The sequence below is a fragment of the Ascaphus truei genome, chromosome 16 (genome assembly GCF_040206685.1).
Source record: "Ascaphus truei isolate aAscTru1 chromosome 16, aAscTru1.hap1, whole genome shotgun sequence".
Lineage (NCBI taxonomy): Eukaryota > Metazoa > Chordata > Amphibia > Anura > Ascaphidae > Ascaphus > Ascaphus truei.
Window position 1 is genome coordinate 5,312,928 of NC_134498.1, and position 14,013 is coordinate 5,326,940.

Here is a 14,013-nt window from a genome sequence, read left to right on the forward strand (position 1 = left end):
TCTATATCTCTCTCTATCTCTATATCTCTCTCTATCTCTATATCTCTCTCTATCTCTATATCTCTCTCTATCTCTCTCTATCTCTATATCTCTCTCTATCTCTCTCTATCTCTATATCTCTCTCTATCTCTCTCTATCTCTATATCTCTGTGGTTCTATTCCCTCTGTAAGGGCACATCTATTTTTATATGGAGTAAAACTTTTTATACTGTACTTCACTATGGGACTTTGCACTTCTGTTTTATACAGTAGAGATATAGATACATACATACACTTTTTTTTCTTCTTCAGAAGAGTGCATTTAGAACAGATTTCGAAGTTTCAGCCTCTAACTATTTCACATCTTAATCGGTGTTGTTACATGGTGGAGTGCTTAGTGGGGTACTTTCAATCGGTCCCCTCTAGCAGTAAAGGCTTACTAAACTCTATTCAAATCACTGTGATTACAGAGGAGGGAACACTGACTAATCTCCATCCCAAGAGATTAACGGGTTGAGCAGGAATTCCTTTATCCTCCAGGGAATCTGCTCTGTTTCAGGCTATATGCTCACATTTTTCTGGGGGGGAAAGTATCTACAATGCAGCACTGATTATTGGTATCTATCGTGCTGTATAATGTATACCTCAATAGGGAATCAATTTGTGTGTCAACCCAAGTTAGTGTGTGAAAAGCATTAGCTGCTTCTACCCTGAAACGCTTGCAGTCCTGCCAGATGGAGAGGCTGCCGCATGGGAGGTGATGGGATGGGTCTGAGCTGTGCACTGGCTTATCACTGTTGGTGGCAAGTAATAAGGAAAGAGGTCAACAGCTGCTGTTATACATGCAGAAAGCTCAAGGGCGTAGAGGGTAATGGGGTGGGAAATATCAGTCCTAGCGAAACCTGGAATTTAAATTGAAACATGTTCACCAGCAGAAAACTAAATTGAAAACGCATCCAGAGAATGCATGTTGGGTTTCTCAGTCTCTCCGAGCCATTGATTGAGCCACCTGTGCTGAAGCAGGGATATCCTGAAACCCTGACCTGTTGGTGGCTCTTGAGGACTGGAGTTGCCTGCTCTGTATTAACAACCTCCAACAGGAAAAATCCCTGTGCCCCCCCCCCCCCCCCCCCATTAACCTGATTTCCTTGAGGGGTTTACACAATGAACTAAGCTTTAGTTCTGAACATATGTTCCATTATTGCTGCAGAGCCAAAATACTTCTGCCGGCATTAACTCGGTTTGATGCAGTCTTCAGTGATCCACATTGACATTTATTACACTGGTGTAACAATCCTGTACTTGTATAACTGCCTGTACTTTTTGCATCTTTTACAAGACTGCAAAAACCACATTCTTGTTAGTACATTGAGATACCGCCGTTTCAGGTGGAAGCTTTACCCAAATGTATGCACGCCAAAGTTTTCTTCGTATTGTATTGTATGTCTTTATTTATATAGCGCCATTAGTGTACATAGCGCTTCACAGTAGTAATACATGTGGTAATCGAATAAATAACAGATAATATAAATAACAGATCATGGGAATAAGTGCTTTAGACATAAACATAACATTAAGGAAGAGGAGTCCCTGCCCCGAGGAGCTTACAATCTAATTACAATTCACCTTTATTTTTCCTATTTTCATACTGATCACACACTTCCTTGTGAAATATTTGGATATTTTTCCAGCAAGTTGAGATGAGAATGTAAAAGCAAATAGTCCAATTTTTCTTTAACTTCTTTTTTTTTTTTTAAGAAGAAGAAGCATTGATGTAAAATGCCATTATTCCCGACTATCCTTAGGCTACGGCCCCAGTATTTACTGCTGCACGCGCGCCAGGCGACCTGTCGGCGCGTGCACAGATAAAAGCCATGATCGGTGGTCTCTAGGGGAGCTACGGGATGCGCCGGGGGAGGGGCCATGACGGGTGCGCGGCCATGACAAGGCATTTCTGCTCTTCCATTGGCTGCCCGCCGCCCACGTGATCGCGTTGCGGCACAGGAAGACCCAATTATTTTCTTCCCTGCCAGTCTACGCGTCATCGTGCTTTGCACGGCCTCTGGGGCCTGCCCCATAGAGGGCTGGTCTGTGGTGTGTGGTGCGCACCGCAGCGGCCACTGGGAACCTGGCCTTAGGCCGCGTCCATAGCAGGGGAGGCCGCGTTGAGCCGTGCTGACGCTCAGCGCTGAGCCAATGCATCCTCCATGAGGATGTCTTTAGAGGGGGCTCACGCGAGCGTCTGCAGGCGTGCTGAGGGGTTGGATTTTTCAGCCGACAGCCAAGCTGTTTTTCAGAGCACTGTCAGCTGAAAACATCCAATCAGCGCGAAGCAGCGCCAACGTCACGGCGCCGTGACGTTGACGTCGGTGCGTCGCGGTCCATTGGCCCAGCTACATCACTGCCCCGTCTCCCTCAGTCTCCCCCCCGGCTCCCGATCGCGCCCGCTGGCTCGCCTGCGTGGGCATGAAATCGGACAGATTTCAGCAGGCGAGCCTCAGCGTCAGCGCGGTCCAGCACTGACAAACCCTCTATGGACGTGGCCTTAGGAATGACTTGGATTGTAACTTCTCTGTGGCAGGGATTTGTTGAACTTAAATGTAATTATTCTGTTTTTCTCCCTATATTATATTGGTGTGTTTGTAAATCTTTGCACTATAGAAATAAAGACGTACAAGAATTTTGTAAAACAATTGTCCAATAATCTCACATCCTCAGTCCTCTTGGTGAATCTGAATTTTAAAACGTAAGAAAAATAATCATTCTCATCGGTGACAAAGATTTGAACCCATTACACTGCTGCCATTAGGATCATTTTGAACAAATAGTAATGTTTGTTTTAAAAATACAAAGTTTAAAAGTTGTGCTTTGAAAAGAAAAAATATACATTTCTGTAAAAGTTGCCAAATATGTTTATGGTGGTTTTATTGTTTTTTTTTTCTTTTAAATTTTATTTTTTACTGACCTTATCTCTCCATTATCCTACTCCCTTTCATAACTAGTTGCTTACGTGTAGTTACATAGTAGATGAAGTTGAAAAAAAGACATACGTCCATCAAGTTCAACCTATACCTAATATACAGGGCGTGAATATATATTATTTACCTTATTATTTGGATGGAGCAAACAAAATCGACACTCGCTTGCACTCAAGAGTTCCCATTGTAATTAAAAACATAGGGACATTTTCGCACTTTGAATAATACCTGTGTTTTTTTGTTTGTTTTTATAAAGGGTTTCATTTTATTAAGAATTTTACTGTAATTGATTTAATTCTGTCATACATTAAACTGCACCATACATACATACATAAATACATTAAACTGCACCATTTAGACAAGCCGGAGAGTGATTAGGTTATTGCCGGGGTAGCCAATTCCGGTCCTCAAGAGCTATCAACAAGCCAGGTTTTCAGGATATTCCTGCTTCAGCACAGGCGGCTCTGTCAGAATGACTGAGCCACCTGTGCTGAAGCAGGGGTATCCTGAATACCTGTTGGTAGCTCTCGAAGGCCGGTGTTGGCTACCTCTGGGCTAAAGCAGTAACGCATCCCAAGAGCAAGCACAATACAGTGTTGTCTCCATTAATAATTGTCCGGCAATCAGACGTTTCTCTTCTGAAAAGGGCACGAATGAAAAGCAAATGTCTCCGGAGCTTGGCGCTTATGGAATAATACACACTGTGGTCATTAGCGCTAATTAATTGGTTCCTAGCGGTATGTAAGCAGTGTGTAATGTCTGCATAGAAACCCAGCCAGACTGGACATCCTTAATTGCCGCCGTTTGGCTGGCAGTGCTTCAGACTATTCCACCCGCTGATCACAAGACTTCTCCTCTTGTCTAATTAGAATGGTAAACTAAGCCCCATGGTGCCTTATCGCTTAGCTGGGGGAGGTGCTGGCCGCAGCACGGGGCACAATGTCAGGAGTTCAGGCTTGTCGAACAAAAGTGGAACACACAAGCACTAAATGGCAACTACAAACATAGAAGTCACTTTTGTAAGTGAGTATGTGGTTGGAATCTGAACTTGTTAGACATGATACAATGTCACCACAAATATAACCCCTTTAATGCTAAAGGGGCCAGCAACTTATTGCAGATGCTCATATTAAACGTTCTTCCTCTTCATATCCTCACAACAGCAGTTTCTATTTTTCTCTTCACATTAATACTTTAATAGCAGGTGGGCAATTATTGATTTTTTTTTAAAATATATCTATATATGCTAAAAACATTTGACAAGATGGTTTACATATTCAATCTGTCTTCACGTGCACTCCTGTGACAGCGCAGCTGGAAGGAAGCATATAAAACTTAGTGATGAATGGGGTGGAGAAGTACAAAATACACTTTTACTCTTCTTTGCAACGAGTGCACTGTGAAAGAATCGATATTTTAAGTTGGCCGCATCTTTAGATTGGTTTATCTTGTTGCCTAATGGTTGCGTTGAATAATATTTGGAGCAGAAGGAAGAAAAGTAGGTTGAGATGTTAAGCACGCAACTTAAAGCTGCAGATAAAAATATATATATATATATATATATATATATATATATATTATATATAATTTTTTCCCCATTCAATATGTGCATCAATACAATCTACACACTGACAAGTCATTAGCTAAGCTGCAGATCGATCCGTTCTCCTGTAATCGATCACTTGCTCCGGGATTAGTTAATTCAGTTCTTGCACAGCATCGTGGGCAATGTAGTCCTAGAATATGATTGACTGGACAGTTACTAGATACAATTGATGCACTGTTTAGAAATGCTTCCTACATTAGAAACATTAAAAAAATCTTTAAAACATATATATTTTTTAAATGCTACAAGTATTTTCTCATAGTACAGAACTGATTTATTTAAAAAACACACATGTAGGATATTGCTTGAACGGCAGCTTTAATGTTATCTGCTTTACCACCTGCTGTTTTAAAGATACGATTGCAAATGGTAAGCATAGATAATAAAATAGATAATATGAATTCATTAGGAAAAAGCTTATAAAAGTAGTGTTTAGTATATGATCTTTTAATAATATCAAATGCAGTTTTGAATATGGATTGTGCTTTGAATCACATTAGGCAAGACTGGTGCTTTGAATGCTTGGGTTTTTCTCATTGGACAAAGCACCGAAAATATAAATGTGTCTGAGAAACATGAAAAATGCATTATGTATTTTGCTCAGGCAGACAAACATTTAGGAGCTTATGCAGAGAGGTACTTACAGGAAAGGCTTAAATCCGCCACAGGATTGGCAATTAATTTTTTCCTATGCAGGGTACTCCGGTAGCGCGATGTGCATTAAATTGTTAATTAGGCGACTTTCACTTGGCGTGAAACTCGCCATTCTGAGGCTCGCGTATCTGGCAACAATACAGCCAACTTTAGTTGGCGATCAAAATTTCACCCGAACGCGCCATATAGTAGCTCCGATTGGCGCGTACATGCGCATCGGAGCTACTGGAATCGTGCGTGTTTTTGCAATGGCGAAATCACGCTTCTCGCCACCCGTCTGGCGAATTTGACTTGGCCCGCCAAGTTCTCGCCACTAGCTCTTTAAATGCGGACATTTTTGCCACAAACCTGCCGAGATTATCCTTACCGTTCCTCTCTGCATAAGCCCCTTAGTTTGTTACCAGATGGACGCATCAATATCTTCACTGCAAGATAAGCTTGCAAGACATTGTAAACGTGATACATAGCCGGCCCTCGGGCAGTGAACGGGCTGAACACCGCCCCATTTGTAGACCTTTTTACAACATGGTTTTGCTGGTGAAATTCTAGAAGGGTTCATATCAGCGTAAAGGCCCTTTAATACCATGTGGGGGAAGGAAACAGCTTTGGTAGATAATCCCAGCCTTAGGGGCCTTAAGGTATTTCAAGGAGAGACTGAGATGTACAATTCCTTGGAGAGATTTTATTGCGTGGAAAACCAGAGGTGAAAGTGTGTGAACGTGTGGTATCTTGCCACCACCACCAAGATGGTGTTCATTTTTCAGATGAAACTTTAAAGAACAAAGAATTTACTTTTGTTGGGTAAGTGCAAATTAAGTATAGTGTATGTTTTCTGTAATAAAATACAGACAATTAGGAGAATTGAGTTTCGGTCTTGGACCTGTTTTCTGTATACATAACATTCCTAGTACATAATGTATATTGTTGATCAATGTCGCCTGAAGGAACAGTTGTAGACAATGAATTCTATTTAGGTATTGATCATACAAAAATATTGAAGCAATGCTGATCAAATCTTTTTGAAAAAAGCAACAGAAGGCGCTTGTTTTTTTTCTTGCTTCCTATGATGGCAGAAAATGATTTTTTTTTTTTTTCATTTCTCAGACCTGTTTAGGTTGCTGCTGTCATGTTTAGTGGAAGGTAACAACTTGCCCCATTTAGGATAGAATTTAAGTGGGCAGACCCTCCTAGGACCAAAGGCGGTGACAGTTTGTAACTACGGTACATGGTTGATCCCTTTTTTTTTTAAACCAAAATCTGATGCCTGCAAGTATTTTTTACTTATTGTTTGGAGTAAGTAGGACAAATTGGTGAGCTGAGACTTGGGAAGGGGTTGATTTTCCGCTGGGTGGTCCCTTGTGTTTGGTATCATGGTGTTCAACAAAGGTTTGCAAGGGTACCCCCCTCGCCCCCCCCCCTCTCCTTTTTATTATCATTACTGGCTCTCTGATAAGGACAGGGTTTGATAAGGGTAGAGGAAGCTCTTGATTGAGACAAATACTTCTCCATTCAGAGACCCTGGATTTTATTCTTAATTTCCATAGAAACAAATGATGCCAAACCTAGATATGTGCTCAAACCTAAATGAGAAAAGATTATTGTGGCAATGATAACTTTTTGAGTGATATGTTTGAAACCAGTCATAAAATCCCCAATGTAATGACAAGGATTTCCAAACATAGCACATTTTTTAGAGGAAATCACAGGGAAGTATATTATGTGGAGAGAAAAACCAAAAGTAAAGGGAAACACTTGTATGATGCTTATTGTATAGTTATATTATATATGTATGTATGTATGTATATGTAGTATTGATGGCGCACGACATTTACTTGCCCTACAGAGCCTAAAATCTCATTTTGATTGGAGGTCAGAAGGTGCTGGTAGTGGGGCGCATGCAGGACCAATGCCCTTTAAAGCAGCAATATGCCCAAACAAATCACAGATGAAGTCACAACCTGATCCGATCAGGAAATGTAAATCCGCTGTTACCCTCTTTTCAGCTTAAGAATTAACTGAATGGAAGCTTGAAGTGTACCACGTTATTTCTGAAGATTTACCAAACAAAGACAGATTTTGCGTCCATACATACCCCAACAAGTTGTATTACTGATAATAAAGGCTGATACTGTTAAGTATGTATACATGTATATCTATAAATTGGGTAAATGTTCCCCCCTCCCCAGCTAGTGTTAGTCTATTGTCATTGTGGGGGAGGTATTTGGCATTTTAGCTAATTGATGTGCATTGTGTTGTTATTCATTTTCTTATATTTTGTAATTGTGCTATTCAGTTGTATATTGGTTACTATATGTGTGGTCATTTGACCAGATATTAAATTATTTGTAATACTAATCCCTGGGCGCTGTGTGTGCATATCTTTTCTTTATGTACATGTATATCTATAAATTGGAGAAATGTCTGCCCCCCCCCCAAGATGGGGAGCAGGGGGTCTCTTGTGCAGAACCACATTAATTTCAACTCCAGGGACCCCCAGCTCCTCAGGTACTTGCATGTGATGCCGGTGTCTCAGTTCTGTTTAAAGGTTCCTCGGCATGGGAGCCAATAAGAAGCTGCAAGAGATTGTCACAGCTTCCTATTGGCCAGCAGGACCTTTAAATGGATGTTTCCTGGGCCCAGCCTGAGCTGCTACCTGCAGCCCCTTCAGATGTAAGTATCTCAGGGAACCAGGGGGTCCCCGGAGCTGAAATCAACATGTTTCCCCCAGCTTCTATTCCAATAATGCAGTAAATACTAATTTGTGAAATACCTCTGTAGGGGGTGCCAGTATCTCTGCAGTCAGAGAAACTGTGTGCCTAACATAATGGCAGCGTTTAAATGTCCCACGGGCCAATAGGAAGCTGTGACGTCATCCGGTGCGGCTTCCTATTGACCTGCGTGACGGAACATTTAAACTGAAAAGAAATACCGGGAGCCTCTGAAGGTATGTATCTCCGGAAGCAGGGGGTCCCCAGAGCTGAAATTAACAGTTAAGCTCCGATAACCCCCCCAGCTTTAATACGGATTTCTTTAAAATAATAAAAAAAAGTATTACAGGATTCCTGTTTTATCCATTACAACCTCTGTTTTAATATGTGAACGACAGTGGCCATTTTAACCTCCCAGAGAGGCAACTATTCAGCAGCTGATCTCCAGAATTAAATTATAATATGTAGTAAAGCATTGCTAAAAACAAAAAGGCTTTGCAAAAAAAAAAAAAAGTACTAATATTGTTTGTACAGTTATAGAGGATATAGATATAGAGGATACATTCTAACGATCGGTGCGGTGGTTGAGGTGTTCAGGTTATGGGCATCATGGTGTTTATAGATAAAGTGACAGTGAAACCGCAATAAAACGGGAGAACTTCTAAAAGTCTCAGTGATTTTGAATTTAAGAAAGGTTAAAACATCCATGTAATGTAAGCAATTACGTTTTTATATTTAATAAATATATTTTTGTACTTTATTTGATTATCCAATTACTTTATTGGTGCAGTTAATGAATGACATTAACATCTCGAGTGTCCAAAAGACACGCAACACGTGCTATAACTCGTGTTTGGGAAAGCATTGATCGTTTAGTCATTATTTCCATGTTCCCCAGTGTGCTATTAACGGCTCCTGTTTTATACTGTGTGGCCCTGTTACAAATACATGCACCTTGCTTTTGTACCGGTTTTGGTAGTTAATAGAATCCTCACTACTTTCCCTGTCTCTGACTTCATGTTATTCTTGCTGTACAGATTGGAGATGCCGCACTGTTTTGCGTACGGTTGCACTAACCACAGCGGGACGCTCCCCCCAGCCGTTTCCATGCACGCCTTCCCCAGGGAGCTGCCTCTGGCAGAGACGTGGGTGCATCACAGCCGCACGGACGTGGGCAACGTGCAGGAGTTTGTACGGGACACCCTGCTGAAAAACCCCGGGCACTTTGTGCTATGTTCTGAGCACTTCCAGGAAGAGATGTTCGAGCTGAACGGCGATTCACCGCTGCTTGTGTCCGAGCTGAAACACAAGAGGATGAGACGGCGTTTGAAAGTGAATGCTGTGCCGACGCTCTCTGCCACCGGCGCCCCCAAGCTGCGCAAGCAGACAGCGCATCACCTGAAAATACATGAACGGAAGCAGGTAATATTCTCCGCAGCCTTCTCTTTCTAACACTTTTGCTGCTGGAAGACTGGAGGAACGCTGGTTTTCCCGGATCATGACCACGTGATCGCTTAGGGTAGAGACCAAGGGGTCACGATAGTCCCCAACACCCCCCCCTCCCCCTCCTCCCCTCCCCCTCCTCCCCCCCTCATCCCCTCCCCCTCCTCCCCTAGTAATGCGAACGAAGTGGAGGGATCTTAATGGTTCAGTCCAAGCAGAAATGTATTCATTTATTTATAATATGATTGATGCAGGGGGTCTCTGGAAACGTGACAGCGTTGATTTCCATTCCGGGGACCCCTTGCTTCCTGAGATACCTCAGTAGAAGGTGCCAGTATCACTCAAGTTTAAATGTCTTGGTCACACAGGCCTGTGAGATGACATGACGCCTTCTTATTGGCCCGCGTGACGCAGGACATTTAAGCCGCCATTTCAAGAACCCAAACTAGCGCAACCGGAGCTACTATTGGCATCCCCTTCTGAGGTAAGTATCTCAGGAAGCAGGGGGTCCCCGGAGCTGAGATCAACACAGTTCTGCTCTGGAGACCCCCTGCTTCAAACCTATTGCAAAAACAACAAAAGTGCCTCATGTACTGAACCTTTAACATATTAAATGCGACCTCCTCTTAAACGAGCATTAGTTGCATGTGTTCCCACGAGCAGGACCCTCTGGACCTGTCGTTTCAGTTTGCCTGACTAATTCTTGTACTGGAGACCACCATTCAACCATAAACCTGCTTCTCCGGGGAACCACCTGTAGTTTTTTTTTAACGGTTTTCTACCGAGACAACACAAATTTGGTGCCTGTTCAACCTTTAATCTATATATATAAGTCTCAAATAATGTTTGTGTGTGTATGTCTGCTAGACAGCTCATTGGCCTGCGGGCCAGGCAGGGAGGAGCCAGGCAGGGAGAAAAGACACACACGCGCACACTCCTCACACCGTGACCACGTGCGCCTCTGACCAACACCGCACACCGTGACCGCGCACACACACACACACCCTCTCCCGGTGGCTGTCACTCTCCCCCGTCAGTATGACCGCAGCTCACCTTTCCCCCTCCTGGTGGCCGTCACTCTCCCCCCTCAGCCGGACAGGCCCCGCACCTTCCCTGCTGCAAGCTTCCCGGTGGCTCGTGCTCATAGGGGCAGAGAGGGGGCGCATGCGCAGCGCTCCCCGGACGGGAGGAGGGAGAGCAGAGAAAGGGCTAGGCGCGCGACAATCGGAGGAGCGCGGGAGAGAGGAGCGGTGCTGTGAATCCTGGCAGAGGGGAGGGGGCTTTGTGGTCCGTACCTTTGGAAGAATACAGGGGAGGGGGCTTTTTGTGTGTGTGTGTGTGTGTGTGTGTGTGTGTGTGTGTGTGTGTGTGTGTGTGTGTGTGTGTGTGTGTGTGGACGGACAGTGTGTGTGTGGGGGGGGGGGGGACAGTGTGTGTGTGGGGGGGGACGGACAGTGTGTGTGTGGGGGGGGACGGACAGTGTGTGTGTGTGGGGACGGACGGACAGTGTGTGTGTGGGGGGAACGGACGGACAGTGTGGGGTGGAGGGGCGGGGTGGGCAGTGTGTGTGGTGGGGGGGGCAGTGTGTGTGGTGGGGGGGGGCAGTGTGTGTGTGTGGTGGGGGGGGGGCAGTGTGTGTGGTGGGGGGGGGCAGTGTGTGTGGTGGGGGGGGGCAGTGTGTGTGTGTGGTGGGGGGGGCAGTGTGTGTGTGGTGGGGGGGGCAGTGTGTGTGTGGTGGGGGGGGCAGTGTGTGTGTGGTGGGGGGGGTAGTGTGTGTGTGGTGGGGGGGGGCAGTGTGTGTGTGTGTGGTGGGGGGGCAGTGTGTGTGTGTGTGGTGGGGGGGGCAGTGTGTGTGTGTGTGTGGTGGGGGGGGCAGTGTGTGTGTGTGTGGTGGGGGGGGCAGTGTGTGTGTGTGGTGGGGGGGCAGTGTGTGTGTGTGTGTAGAACACTGTAGGGGGGAACGGAGCTGCGCAGGGGGGGAACACAAACAGAGAGGGGGGAGCGGAGAAACAGACAGGGGGAGTGGAGAGAGGGGGGAGCGGAGAAACAGACAGGGGGAGTTGAGTGAGAGGGCGGAGCGGGAAATTGTACTCCCGGGCAACGCCGGGTCTCTCAGCTAGTAGTGAATAAAGACAGGTGCACTGCAGTACTACACATAAATCTCCTTACTTCTTACATCTCTGCCATTATATACAGCAGGGTTGCGCAAAGTTTTTGACGTGCACCCCCCCCTGCCTCGTAGCCCCAGTGTTCGCGCCGCCCACCCCCCCTCCTACAGCCCGGCGTCAAATTACTCCGCGGGTCATGTGACATCACGTGACTCCACAGCGCCATTTGACGTGCGTGGCAATGATGACACGTCGTCGAAGATCCGGCTGGCAGCAGGTAAGGGATGCTAGAGGCCTCAGCCCCACCCCCCCCCCCCCGGCATTTAATTTAAATGCCTTGGGTAAGGGCGCCGTGCCCCTGTGCCCGCCGTGCCCCTGTGCCCGCCGTGCCCCTGTGCCCGCCGTGCCCCTGTGCCCACCGTGCCCCTGTGCCCGCCGTGCCCCTGTGCCCGCCGTGCCCCTGTGCCCGACGTGCCCCTGTGCCCGCCGTGCCCCCTCCTAGAAAATCTTGCACTCAGTTTGCGCACCCCAGATATACAGTATATATGTATATATCTAAATTTCTTATGTAAGATCACTACTAGCCGACCTTGGCACGTGACTTCAATATTTAGTCAGGTTGCTAGTCTATCACCAGAGAGAGATTATTTCATTAGACAGGTTCCCACATCACATTGTGCTACAGATTTATTAGCATCAATTCACATTTTCTTACAATTACACATTGACATTTTGTAAATACTGTAGATATTGATGATTATTTCATGAATTCATTTTAAATCTGGGTAAGACTACAACTAGCCTGTCGTCTGTCACCCTGACTTATATACTTAATCAGGCTAGTAGTCAAACACTTTTGAAAGCTCCCACATCTGTATAACTTTTGATCTACTAGCATCAATTCTCAGAACAGGCAAAGTCTTCCTGCAGTTACATTTTGTGACTCTGTAAATACTCTATATATTTATGGTTATCTCTGTATTACTACACTACTTATGTTTCTTAACCACTACTATTGGTATACTTGTTGTGTTATTGCAGGGCTACCTCGCGGATAAAATTTTAATTAGTAGATCATGTATTTTATTTATTTTAATAGCACTAAGTATACCAATTCATATTGTGCGATCTTATTTTGCCTATTTGATTCACTTTGTATATTCAGTTATTCTCTATACACTCTTCTTCCCGGCATCTGGATAACAACATTGTCTCATTTCATTATTACTAAAGGTCAGATGTTCATGTAATTGGGGGCTTTTTTAACCATATCCCCTTCTCTCTTGGGGATATTTTCTTATGTTCTACTATTCTACCGAGCGCACGACTGGCACCCTCTCTCACCGCCTTTAGGACCTTTCTTAAAACATACTGTATCTCTAACGATGCATATGGGTAGCTCTGCAGGCTGATACTGTACACCTCACATGCACTGACATGGCCCCCTGCAGACGCACTTACCATAACACACTACTACTGTCTCTACGTTCTCCCTACTTACCACTTAGATTGCAAGCTCTTAGAAAAGTAGTCCCTGTACCGATTGTTACTTTAATGTCTGTCACGCTTATTCCGACTGTTATATTATTATGACACGTGTTATTGTGGTGTAGCACTATGTACCTGAATGGCGCTACATACATACATGCATACAAGGGCCCCTCCATTTTTTTTCTTGTTTGTTTTTGTTTTATTCATTTTTGTTTCTGTGTCCTTTTTGGTTTGGATTCAGTAAGGCTCTGTGGTGACCCCTGGTCTTATCCAGGCTTGTGGCAGATCACAAATATTCCCCTATTATGCTACCTAGGTTCCAGTTGGTGACTCTGGTACAATTTGGTTTGGCTCTCGCTTGATTGCATTCTTACTTTTATTACCTTTGTTCTGGTTCACACGTTGACCTTTCCGGTTTAGTTTTTTTCTCCACCCTCCCCGCTTCTGTAGTTCCCATATTATTTCTGGTGCCAGATGTTAATTGCAGCTGCCCCTTTACACATCGCTCCTTTATTAAAATGTCAGTAACAAGGTTATATCTATAAACAGAGATCGACAAATTATATAAAAAAAAAAACACGCCCAAAACTCTCACCCCCCCTCAAAAAAACTCTCACCCCCCCTCAAAAAAACTCTCACCCCCCCCTCAAAAAAACTCTCACCCCCCCCTCAAAAAAACTCTCACCCCCCCTCAAAAAAACTCTCACCCCCCCTCAAAAAAACTCTCACCCCCCCTCAAAAAAACTCTCACCCCCCTTCAAAAAAACTCACTCCCCCCTCAAAAAACCTCACTCCCTCCCCCCTCACGAGTCTTACCTGCGGTGAGGGGCAGCTGCGTCTCCTGCCATTTTCCTGCTTCTCCCCTGCAGCTTCTGTTAAAATGGCCGACACAGCGTTGCCATTATTTTATTTATAAAATGTTTTACCAGGAAGTAATACATTGAGAGTTACCTCTCGTTTTCAAGTATGTCCTGGGCATAGAGTTAAGATGACATAATACATGGTTACAATACATAGTTACTGTACATAAGTGAACAGGGTATACA

The 14,013-nt window shown here is 44.6% G+C and overlaps 1 protein-coding gene across 6 annotated transcripts in view; it reads left to right on the forward strand.

Moving 5' to 3' along the window:
• LOC142467257 (zinc finger protein 10-like) overlaps positions 1–14,013 on the forward strand; it is an 82,255-nt gene that overhangs the window by 14,464 nt on the left and 53,778 nt on the right. For 4 of the 6 annotated variants that reach the window (XM_075572722.1, XM_075572720.1, XM_075572717.1 and 1 more), the window contains exon 2: positions 8,963–9,347. In XM_075572722.1, the coding sequence (XP_075428837.1) occupies positions 8,970–9,347 (378 nt within the window). In that variant the 5' untranslated portion in view covers positions 8,963–8,969. Of the gene's footprint in view, positions 1–5,630; positions 6,019–7,220; positions 7,353–8,962; positions 9,348–14,013 lie in introns of those variants that run through there. The other 2 variants (XM_075572718.1, XM_075572719.1) reach the window with 2 other exon arrangements.